Here is a 13,015-nt window from a genome sequence, read left to right as displayed (position 1 = left end):
ACACATTTTTTCTTAATGTATGTAAGGGACTGACTAGAATACATTTTATAATACTGGGTGATTGCGATCACTTGCTATTTCATATGAAGCTGCTTTGGTACGAACAATTGTAAAGTGTTATAAATAAAGTTGAGTTGAATTAAATTACTACTGAAGTGTGCAACTCCAGTATTTTCTTGTATATGTTTGGACATAAAAATGACATTGTCTCTGTCATAACTGAATGGTATAAAATTAAAAAATGTATATAGCGAAGAGTCACAGAAATCGCCACGATTGTATCACGATGGTAATCTTTCGTCTGGGACAGCCCAAAATTGTGCAATGTATCTCAGGTGGTTTGTAAGGGCTGAGTGAATAAATGTGGATGAGTTGTGTTGGTCAGAGCACAATAGAAATCATTATTCTGGAATAAATATTTTGAAATAATTCAATGGGCCTTTCTCAATTATTCCGCTTATACAATGGTTACCTCACAATAAGACATAATTCAGATGTTTTATTTTAAGACATTTGACTGGTCAGGTTTGCGTTTATCAAAAAATAGTGAATACCCGTGTAGCATTTCTAAACCATTAAAGCATTCAACAGCTCTATGATATTAACAACATACAGGTTAAGAACAACATGAGAGTAAATGATGACAGAATTTAATTTCTATCCCTTTAATACTGTTCTGTACACACACAGTTCAGTAATTTACTGTGACTGTATTATTTAAGCAAATTGAATAATGAAAGCAATGACAACTGAAATGATATTATATGCTTCATTCATTCAGCCCACCGGCAACTATAGTTGCCACAGTGCATAGTTGTCATTTTCCTTTTTTAAGAATTTTTTAGTTGTTATCCATGTTTTATTTCTCAATGACATGCAAGCTAACAATCAAATAAAGGATTTAAAAAAGAAAGAAAAGGTATTTATCTCCTTCCTGTCACATGAGGCTGTCAACTTCTTACCTCTTCTTCCAAGAAACATGGCAAAGGCAAACCCTCCCAAAAAAAGGTAATTTTCATTTTACTAACAAGTATTTTTGGTTGACGTTTATATATCTACATAATCATGAAGGTCTCTAGAGTCATCCAAACAAAACAAATCTTACAAGAGATCTATAGTTTTTTATATACTTTGTCAAAAGTCCAAGCGGCAACTATAGTTGCCGGTGGGCAAATGCCTTGTAAGTACATATATCATGGGGAAATGGTGTATACTGTGTCAATAGGTTAATAATCAAGGTTATTGGTCTTTTTAGTGCTTTTTTCTTTCATAATATCATACCTAAAACCCTTTAACTAACATCTCTACTGTCCATTAGACCTTAATTTGATATGGAATAAAATCCATTCATACAGGTCATTTAAAGAGGGAGACCGAGATCTCCTCTTCTTCCAAAGACTGGTTGCCCATTTTATTGATTTATTTTCATATTTTTTTCATTAAAGGACAACTCAGGTGAAAAATGAACCTAGGGGTAATTAACACATGGTGATGCGTTTTCATGATAATCGAATGTAAAGAGTTTTTTATCAATAAAAACAGATTAGCATATAGCGCTAGTATATGGGGCAAAGAGTAAGTACAAGTAAATTGCTAGTTAATACCACTAGCAAGGCTCAAAATAGCCTCACACTACCACAGTAGCATAATGAGGGTCCTTACATGCAAACTGAAGCATTGAGAACTTTGTCAGTGTACAAACAGTTTAATAAGAAGCTACTTTATAAAGACAGCACATTACGTGTATTCAGACAGCAGACATCTTGAACAGACTCGACAAGTCGAGCCACGAACGATGTGCTAAGTGATATGACCTAAGTGATATGAACTGATTTGGAGCTGACATATGGTCCGTTGTTTCTGGAAGAAAGCACTGAATGCAACAGAGAAAATAAATAAATAAAAATAATAATAAAAAACCTGAACAAGTCACAGTTTATATCACTTAGCACGCGTTCGTAAATCTAAACTTAAGACATTCTTCTTTAGCAAAGCATTCACATAAAATGTCCAGTAATTGTACTTGTCCCGCAATAGTTTTTTTGTCTAGAACAAAGCACTCACATACCTCATATGGGTAATATACTATTGTTGCAATAGGTAGCCTGTCTGAAACCGAGCATTTTTAAAGGGGGGGTTTAATGGTATTTCAAGCATTCTGACTTATTAACACAGTTATAGAGTTGTTTCCTCATGCTAAACGTAGGCAAAGTGTCAAAAATGCAGTTGGGCGTGTTTCAGAGTATTTCTGTGCCGAATGCACTTCGCCAGGATTCGTACAAGTTTCGGCAAATTTTTTTCGATTACGGTTCTAACTGACGTTTCAGGGGTTTTCGATACGTATCACTTTTTTATATGGGCTTCCGCCGGAAAACTTCCCCCGGAAAACCCCACCCAGCCGTCAGTCAGCGGGAGACGCTAGAGCTTGCTAACAGCTTATCACGCCACTCAGCTTTGTTTAATTTCAAAACTCAACAATGGCACAACAAGAAGTGTGTTTTTGGATGTAAGGAGAAGACATCCAGCCTTATGGAAACAATGGATATAGTTTATTATCCGGATTAGCAGCGGAGTTTTGCGTGTGTTTTATTCGGTGGATTTTCAGAACCGGGTCATGACGAGTTACACGTGGTAAGTAAGACTTCTGTCTTATGTTGGAAATAGGCGCGTGTATATTATATAAATGACACGAACATGTAGTGAATCATAAGTTAAAATATATGTTGTATAGTGTTGTATAGTGTTGTATGACTCGTACTCGCTCCTCCCGTGTTATAACTCCTCCTTCTTCATTTTTTCGTACGTTATCGGAAAGATTCGGTAAAGCTAATCTTTCTTTTATAAATCTGATTAAACTAAAGACTCTTCAGAGATATAAAGGATGTCATACTACTCCATAGGTACTCCAGATTAATATCAGAAATGCAGAAACACCGTGTGTTACGTGAGCTTTAAACTACAATACTGCATGACACTTGCGTTTCATGCGACCGGCCCCTACGCTAATAGAATTCTGTTTCTCTCTCCCTGTCTCATCCTTGACCCCAAGGACAATGAGACAAACAGACCCATTTCCTGTTGCTGTGAAGGTCATCACACCACTGATCTACTGGCTGTCCTTCAACGTGATGCCCAGCCGATGCGCGACCACCGGCTGAACCAGTTTAATCCGCTTACCCGCCTCCTATCCCTACCCTGTTTATATATATAAATATATATATTAATTTCTCCCAAGGGTTTTTGTCCTTCTAGGAGTTTTTCCCACAGGGTTTTCTCCTAGGGGGGTTTTCGTCCCCGAGAGAGTCAGCCAACTTTGGCTTAACTTAGCACTTTACTGTATACGTTACATTATTAATACGCTCGCTTGTACGGTTTATCTTTAGCTGCTATATTCTACTTCTTATATTATCTATTGATTTTCTGTGTTCTCCTTTACATCTACTCATGTAAAGCTGCTTTGCAACAATTAACAATTGTGAAAAGCGTAATATAAATAAAATTGAATTGAATTGAACAAGAGATTATAAGCTTGATGCATTTTTATTTGGGGGGGGGGGGTTCGCATCGAATGTTATTTGACTGTTATACATAATAAATGTGTTTATGTATAAAGGTTGATCTGTTGAAAGCCATTATTTTGAGTAAGATGCCAAATGTATTAAAATTTGACATTAAAGGGGTGCATACAACCTTTTTGCCCACCGGCAACTATAGTTGCCGCACATTCAAATACGATTTTCAAAAAAATAAAAATAAAAATGGGGAAAATAAATGCAGAACATGTTTACAGAGGACACTATTAACACAATTATATGCATGAAACCATTCAGAAAAATTTGGGCACAAATGGGTTAATAAAAGATAGATGAGGTTAATTCAGTGTATTTAATACATACATTTAAGGTGGGTTGCACCAACAAGGATTAGGCTTAAATCTGGTTTAAATCAATGATGATTTGATCATTCTGTTGTACCAAACTTTATCCCTTGTTTAATTAAACATAATCAGGGCTACGTTTTAATTCCCATTTTGAGTCAGGTTTAAATTTTACAGTAAATCTAGATTATATTTAATACAGTTGATCAATTTTATTAAACTCTTATTTAAATCTCTATTGGGGATTAACTTTAAACTGTGCAAATGAGGAGGTTTAAATATACAAACATTTACAATTAAATTTGTTGCTAGATGATCAGAAACAGGCACTTTGGTGGCACGATTCAAAGATGTAGCATATTTTAGCCTATTACAAATAAAATAGAGACACTTGGTGGCATGGTAACTTGGCTTGTCTGTTTCGAAGTGTCCAGTCCGGGATGTCGTCTTTATTTTACAGTAAATACAAGACATCTTTTATAATTTCACGGAAAAGAGTCCAATCGCTCGAGAAAAACATTAACAGCACCGGTGACAAATATATCCAGCCACACTGCTCCATTAGTCAATACAATAGATTATTACTGATATATGGTGGTGATTTATAATCCTAAAATTAATTATTACATTTCCCAGCAAGCATTTCAACGTTGATTCGAATCAACGTCAAGGACAAGGTTGAATCAACATTGAATTACCTTTTGATTTTGCAAATTTATTTATTGATTTTTAAGCATTTTATTAACCTTTTGCCAGGGGCGCGGGAAGTGGGGGTGCTGGGGGTGCTGCAGCACCCCCTGGTGGCAGAGATTTAAAACTGCGATGACAGTAAAATTATTTCTTATAAATATCTCTTGATTTTGGTTTGTTTCTGTACAAAGACATTTTGTATGCCATGTTTTGGGTGTGTGATGAAGAGAGGGATAATTTTAGTAATTTTAAAATGATTTAATTTATTTCAGCGTGTATTAGCCATATTCTATCAGATTCTGTCTTGACGACGTGATTGCATTCAGCCGATGCTGTAATAGGCATTAGCATAACACACAAGCACGTACACTCACAGCCACATACTGAACGCCGAATGAGTTTATCTATCAGCTTCGCAATGTCTCAAAAGAGAATTTTGGATTTTTTTCAATCACACAACGCAAAATTCCCGAGGACTAGTTATTAAGGCATGTATTGCTAATACATTTTTACAATGATTCGCATTGATTTACAATGGTCGCACTATATAAATAACATTTTAGTTTGCATGCGTAAAAAGTGCATGCAACAATGAAACACATATACACAACAAGAATGAACTGTGGAGTGTGGTTGGCCTATATAAGAAGGTCTACTACTCTTAAAATAATTTAGCATGGTTTTAGAATATATTTTAATCAAAATATGCTGGCCCATTTTGATATTTTAAACATTTTCCGATGGAAGAATGCGTCCAAGCTAAGCTAGATTCAGTAAACGATTTTCTAGTTCGTCATCTTTTCAAAAATATTTAAAAATATAGCCAAATTGTTTTGCGGTGTTTAACGCACTTGTAAATGTTACAGAACATGTGCTTTATTGAATGAAAGTATAAACGGTTGAATTAAATTATTAAAACGACGTAAAACGAACTAAATTATATATGTAGCCTACAATAAGGAACATGCATGCGACATTTAAAAGGTATTTTAAAAAAATTATATAAATTATTCCCATGCATCGATTTTAATGTTAAACGTCTATAAATTCAAATGAATCCATTTGGAATATATTCCGACAATTTAGGACATGATTTTGGAATTTTAAAGTCGAAAATATCTTATTTTTACACCGCAGGAGGCATGGCATAGTGAAACAAAACTTAAAGACACAAATATTACATTTACGTGTAAAAATAGAATTAAATGAAACCCGTGAATTGAAAGGTCCACTATAATCGCCTTAACTCGAGTAATGTCAATAAAGTTATTATGTTAGAGTGAAATATTACAAACTTAACCAAAGGACAACAAAAAGGCGTAGGCTACTACTGGGACCAGTGAGAATGCATATGTGTACATAAACTGGTTCCATACCTCCGACTTTCCTCCAAACTTACTCAAAGTGAATTCTCCTGTTTTTCTTTTTTTCTTTACATCTTCAAACTCCACCATACCGCACAGCATGCCCGGTGCGTGATGTGTGCCAGAGGAGACTCCGCACCTGACTCGCGTTGCATTTTGTAACTTTTACAAATCATTTTGTAATTTGTAATGTGTAACTTTTTGGAGACATTTGTTACTTTGGCCTAAATATAGTCTATATATAATATTTCTGATTATAGCTTTCTCCCCAATTGGACTAATAATGATTAAAAATATGCTTATATCGGCCCGGCCCGAGGATAGTAGCGGAAAATAACGTCCTGGGCAGATAATCTCTATGTTGCAATAGGCTATATAGTTTGTATGCCCCGTCAGCTCAGCTGTAGGCTACTTCATGGATGGGAGGGGCGAGTAATTTTTTTAAAAGAAGACATAGGTAGAGTGGTCTGCAGAATACAGAGCTTGTGAACAACATTAGAATTCTATGCTGATTAGTTACACCGTATTCATGGCATAAATAATCACAATTTATAATGGAAGACACAATATACCACATGATGGTTTAAATAAAGATTTCTTAAATTGTGTTTACAATTAAGTAGTGCAACACAACTCAAATTAAAATAAAACTGGGATTAACAAACCTGAGATCTAGCTCTAAACTCTTAATATAACAAACTTATGCTAATGTATCTGGAATGTGTATAAAGGGCAAGCCTGGCATGCCCACAATTTCATTTTAGTTTTACATGTACTCTTTGTCTTTTCAATAATTCTTAAAATTAATTATGTAAATATACAAATATTTCTGTGCTGTACAGGTAATTATTATTGTATTTGAATTGGAAAACACTTCTTCAGGTTGAAACTTTTAACATTACTCCTATTGTCTAATTTCTTGAGTATTTTATGACATATTTAAAGCCAAAAATATGTTGTTTTAGCCAAAAAAATACTTTTTACTCTGCGCTTTTGAATGTTTTGTTTTCTCATTGTATTTTCCTATTTTCTTATCATTGTCCATTGGGGTTGGGGTTAGAATCACTTTCTGTTACATTTTTAGACATCCAAACCCCAACTCTACCCAGCACTCATGTTGTTTGACTCAAACCTTTTACAAATAAAAGTGATTCTGGGAAAATGTTGTTGTTGTTTGAAATCAACACTTAAACAAAAACACACGCAAACAAACAACAGAACCCTTGCTTCACTGCGCTGCCATCAAAGTAATGAACAACAGATGATGCATCAAACAATGAAAAATAAAAATGTCTATGTAACCAATAAATAATTGACAAAAGAAAAAATTACTTCAGGGGCCCACTTCAGTAAGAACTCTGAGTTGATTACTATGAGATGGAAAACTGAAATTAGTTAGTTTTAATCAATTCTAAGTAGGTTGAATCTGAGTTAAGTGCGTAGAAACTACTATAAAAAGCCATTATCAATAGAGCACCGATATTACGATTCGCCCTGTCAACAGCACATGACAAAGAGGAGCTGGGGCCTTATGTACAAAGGCTTGCATTGAATTCATACTAAAACATTACTTCACGAGTTCACATTTTCAAAAAATGGGCCCAGACTTATGTGTCATCTAGATCCCTGCGCTCTGCCATCAAGTGACGTATTGTGGTGCCATCCCAAAAAGGGAAAAAAATTGCTATCATGTACCTTCTCTGGATGTGTATCATATCTGTGGAATGATCTGCAAGTTGCAACAAGATCTGCTGATTCTGTAGCCATCTTTAAGAATTGGCTAAAAACTAGTAGAGGCCAGCATGGCCGTAGCCAGCTATGAGGTCACAGAGGTGCGGACCTCGGTAATTTTTTAATATAAAAAATACAATTTGAAGTTTTATGAATGACCAATTAGTTTTCAAAACGAATCCGCATATATAATTAAGTTTGGACACTGTACTGTATAGATTAGTGTAAAATGACGAAGATTGGCTGAAGAATTTGCAGTGTTGCTAGACCCCTTTTTAAAAATCCTCTTTAGACGTAGTGTTTTAGCAATTAATGTGACACTTTGACATTATCTATAAAGTGATTGTTAGGTGTAGGTTAGTATTAGAGATTTATCTGATTTATTTCTGAAATACAAGGTTTGGACGAACTTTGTTTTTTAAGGCCAATTTTTGCTTGTTTTTCATACTGATCTGGCAACATGGAAACTGAAAGTTATCAAATAAGACGCATCATTCAGCACGAGCAGGTTGCTGATACTACATTCGGTAAGATAAAAGCAGTAATCATCATGATTGTGTCTGTAAGAGTATCAACAGTATCAACAATTCTATCGAAAAACAGAAAATAACTCTTGGTACAAAGATGTAGAAGAATTGGGTTTAAATAAAATATGCCAAATATGTTAAAACACGTAGCGTAAAACGGTAAAGCTAATCTCAATAAAACATACGAATTAAGAATTCTGTTATTTCACTTAATTTAGAAGTTAACCTTTAACAAAGTCATGCTGAAAACAATAAGAGCACTAAACAAGTTCTTGTTTAAAATCTTGTAACGTTTTTGTTGTAAAATATTGCTTATTAAAATGATTACAAAAATAAACATTGTTGCATGAAAAAGTAATAAATAATCCAGAAGTCCCAGTCCATCCCCCAAAACAGAGTGTGTACCCAAAGTGTAAAAAGGTTAAGACAGAATATTCTAGATCTCAGGTAAAAATAAAGTATGCTTCAATGTACTTAAACCACTTAAATACTAGCAAGTACATTTGTAAGTTATGTAAAGTTTTGCTACAAATGTACTTATTAAAAGTAAAGTTCTACTTGAGCAGTACTTCAATTTACCTGAAAAAGTAAGAATACCAACTAGATTTTTATTGAAATAAATGATGTCTCAAAATAACACTTAGATGTTCTTAACTTAATTTTAAGAAGTACCAAAAACAAATGTTATATAAGCCACAAAAAGAGTGCACGAAAATAGTACATTTACTAAGTGTAAAAAGTGTATTTTATTTATGTGCACTTTTTTCACCTGGGATAGCATTTGTTAACTCTTAACACGCCACCCTGGACCTCAGTAATTTTCAAACCCTGGCTACGGCCATGGAGGCCAGTGACTTATTTTTCGAGGGCGCGCACACAAAAATGTAGCCCATAAGCTGTGTGGCTCGTCCTTTCAAAATATTTGTTCACCGCGTCATGTAAACTTATGTGCATCACGTGTGATGTCAAAATACAAGCCTGCAGCAGAAGCTTCTAATGGGGTTTATGAATAAAGAGACACTTTTTTATAAATTCTCTGCAGTTGGATTGCTTTCTTCTATTTAACAGTTTATAATAGTTATGCAACACGCATATGTACAAGTATTGCATGTTATATACAAATGTTCTACTAGATGAGTGTGATAAATAAAAAAGTGAAATTGCAAAGTTGTGTCATTAGTCATTTCTGATACTGTTATTTGAAAGATCTGCTTAAATGAAGAGCAGTGAAAATACTTTGTGTGTTATTTTATTGGAACCACAAGGTGGAGCTCGTGGACTAACAACAGACCTCAGAAGAAAACATTACATAAGTGAATGTAAATAAAACAATGGAGGTCCAGGTGTGATTCTGTATCCAAGTATCTGTGACATTTACATCAGATTACAATACTGAAACCCAATGGTTCAGTAGGCATGAGATAGGACTGATTGTCATTGATCTACACAATTTGATCTGTGATAGAGGAGTTCAGTAGAGATGTGTGAGACCTGAAAGTGTGAAGTTAGACAGGTCTGAATGTGATGGAAACTGTTAGTAATGATCTGATGATGATGTGATGATGTTTGTTTGTGTACGGAGATTATTCTGACACTATTGAGATTATGACAGTGCGTCTTGAAAAGGTTTAGGTGAAGGCTTGGGTCTCTGAAAACAAACATCTCAGAAATACATAGGACAGATCATCTAAAATCAGTCAAAGTTTAATTCAGTGGTGGAAGCAGAACGGGACAGATGGGTGGGCATGAATTAAGTTGAGGTGGGCCTGAATCTTTGGGTGTCCTGAAATCAATCCCGAATCCAGGGCTGGGTTTTCCGAAACCTTCTTAACGCTACGTCATTCTTATGTTACACTGTACCTTATCGCAGTGGTTTTCAAACTGGGGGCTGCGATCGGGGGGCCCAGTTTTATAACATTTTATAAAATATATTAATTGATCATGAATTCTGTGAAATTAAAACCTTAAAAAATAAGGCTACTAACCAACAGCACTACTTTGTATAATGTGGGATTTTAATGTCATATGTTTTATTATTATTGTATTTAGAAGTGTTTTCAATAATCATTATAGTATGCTGAAGTAAAAGATTGTTTGTGTTTGTCTGAGAGAGTGGAAAGTTACTGAGAGGAAGCAGCCTCTGTGTTTGCAAAAGTTACAAGGTCGTGGTTGGATTAGTGAGGAATGTGGCAACGGTCGAGATAAAGAGCGAGGCTTAAAGAAGAAAAGCAGACAAATAACCATGTTATTAACCAATGTTTTAATATTCACAGGATAAAATATGCAATGTATTTCCTACTTAATCAGTATTAATCATTGAATAATTGATGTAATAAATATAAAATGTTGTCTTTGATAAATGTGTATTAACCAATGAAATGAAGGTTGTATACAGAATAACCTAATGGAGACATGGCAGCTTAACCTTGAAGAACAGAACCTCCTGTGTTTGTTCTTTGTGTGTGTATCATTTCTTCTCTAACAGATTGGGTGGGGTAATGGAGTCAGATAAACAGAAAGACCAGTTGGAGAGGAGATTTTCTGAAGAAAGATCGACGTCATATATTTTATAAATATGCATGTTACCTTTTGAGCTGGTTGTTCATTGCTTGAGATGACCCGGCGCGCTGTAAAACTTTTTCATATCTGATCAATAAATAACTTAAATTTTAATACCGTGTCTTTCCTCTAATTATGAACATGCAATGGACACCTTAAAGTCCAACAATAATTTAATGTTTTGTTTGATTATAATGTTAAGTTGGAGAACAGTTTGTTTGTCATAAATTTTCTTTGGGGGGCTGTGAATGAATACACCGTACACTGTGAAAAATGAAATGAAAAAGTATGTTCAGGTAAATGATGTAAATGAAGTGAGAGTGAGTTTGCATTGTGTTGTCATGCTTCAGTGATGTGTGAGTGTTTATAGTGCTGTGAGTTTAACACTTCATGACTGAGATCAGAACAGAATCTTCATCATCACACAAACCAAAAGAACAACAATGACTTTCATCATCATCTTCATCTGGACACTCACAGTCTTTACTCAAGGTTTGTGTTGTAACATTTTATCATCATCATTAATTCATTGAAGAGTGAAATATTGATTTGTTTCAGTGTTGTCTTATATTTCATTCTTGTTGTTTCTTTCAGTGTGTAGAGGACAGTACACTGTTACTCAGAGTCCATCAATAACAGTTCAACCAGGACAACAAGTTCAAATAAACTGTAAAGTCAGCAGTGCAGTGTATAATAGTGATTTCTTAGCCTGGTACTTACAGAAACCTGGAGAAGCTCCTAAACTCCTCATATATGATGCAACAAGCCGTTACAAAGGAACTCCATCAAGATTCAGTGGCAGCGGATCCAACACAGATTTCACTTTGACCATCAGTGGAGTTCAGACTGAAGATTCAGGAGATTATTACTGTCAGAGTTTACATTGGCCAGGTAGTACAAGAGTGTACACACAGTGATAAAGAGTGATACAAAAACCTCTGACAGTCAGACTCACAGTGACTGAACTCATACACCTGACAGATACTGCAGATGGTCATACAACACAATAACACACAACACTGATCACACAAATAACACAACATCATCTTATGTTCAACAGAAATCATGCTAAGGGCAGGTATGTATTTATTTATTATAAGATAAACACAGATTATTTTAACCTCCCTCTGTTTATACTGCGTATGCATCAAACCATATTCAGACTCCTCAACTTCAAATGAGAATAAAAGAGAAGAAATTATTATTTACAAAATCTGTTTATTCCACTGGAAAGAAAACGTCATACTTTGTTATGAATTGGCCAGCACAATCCATTAGAAAAATGTAAAATGTTCATGAGATTTACAAAATGGTATGCAAATAATTTAATAACTGACTAATGCCTTCATTTAGCTAAAGTGAAACTGGTTTGTTCACATTTACATTGTCAGGAAGAGACTCAGAATAGATCAGCTCTGTCTCCAGAGATCATCTTCACATCACAAAAGATTAATTTTACATTTACTGCTACATGAACCTTTTCATCAACTATTAAAACTATTGAAGATCATGATACAGGACAATCCTGCACAAATATTACTGATGTCATTTTCATTAATGAAGCTGTTAGACACAAATGTAAAGTTTTTAGAAGATGTATTGACTGTTTCAGCAAACACAGCACATTGACAGATGTAACAGTGATACGAGGTCTCTTTCAGTATTGAGTCTATGACTAAATGACTAAATGTGCTGCATGTGTGAACTATGTGTTCCTGTAGCTCAACTGGTAAAGCATTGTGATAGCAGCCCAGAAGGTCATGGGTTCAATTTCTATAGGGAGCACAAATACTGATAATATGAATATCTTGAATGCAAGTTGAAGCGACAATGGTAAGAAAATAGGACAAAACAGTTGAGTAACCAATCCGTGAGAATGCCACGGAAAAAGACAGTCCGTAGCAGGGCCACGGAAAAAATGTGGAGATCCGTGAGAATGCCACGGAAATTCGTGAGATGAAGTTAACTTTTTTTAACCACCAGCCACTCCTGAATAGTGAATGATAACACTGTCTTTATTGAATGAATTAAATATAATTCTTTTTTAGAGCTACAAAAGTGATTTTCTCTTTGTCTTTGGTTTTTTGATCAACATTAAAGTGCCCATATTATGAAAAACTCACTTTTTCTGGGTTTTGGGGAGTTATTTTGTGTCTCTGATGCTCCCACACGCATACAAACTTGGAAAAAAATCCATCCATGCTGTTTTGAGTGAGATACACGTTTCTGAATGTCCTCTGCCTTGAGTCTCAGATTGCGCGAGTTCA

General features: G+C 34.9%; 1 protein-coding gene across 1 annotated transcript in view; it reads left to right on the top strand.

Moving 5' to 3' along the window:
- The first annotated feature begins 11,191 nt into the window (after positions 1 to 11,191).
- LOC129434453 (immunoglobulin kappa light chain-like) overlaps positions 11,192 to 13,015 on the top strand; it is a 112,775-nt gene continuing 110,951 nt past the window's right edge. Inside the window, exons 1-2 of the mRNA XM_073868438.1 lie at positions 11,192 to 11,240; positions 11,343 to 11,650. Coding sequence (XP_073724539.1) covers positions 11,192 to 11,240; positions 11,343 to 11,650 — 357 coding nt within the window. The remainder of the gene's footprint in view (positions 11,241 to 11,342; positions 11,651 to 13,015) is intronic.

The sequence above is a fragment of the Misgurnus anguillicaudatus genome, chromosome 6 (assembly GCF_027580225.2).
Source record: "Misgurnus anguillicaudatus chromosome 6, ASM2758022v2, whole genome shotgun sequence".
Classification (NCBI taxonomy): domain Eukaryota; kingdom Metazoa; phylum Chordata; class Actinopteri; order Cypriniformes; family Cobitidae; genus Misgurnus; species Misgurnus anguillicaudatus.
Note: the sequence above shows the minus strand (reverse complement) of the source record. Positions and strands in the feature narration are given on the sequence as shown.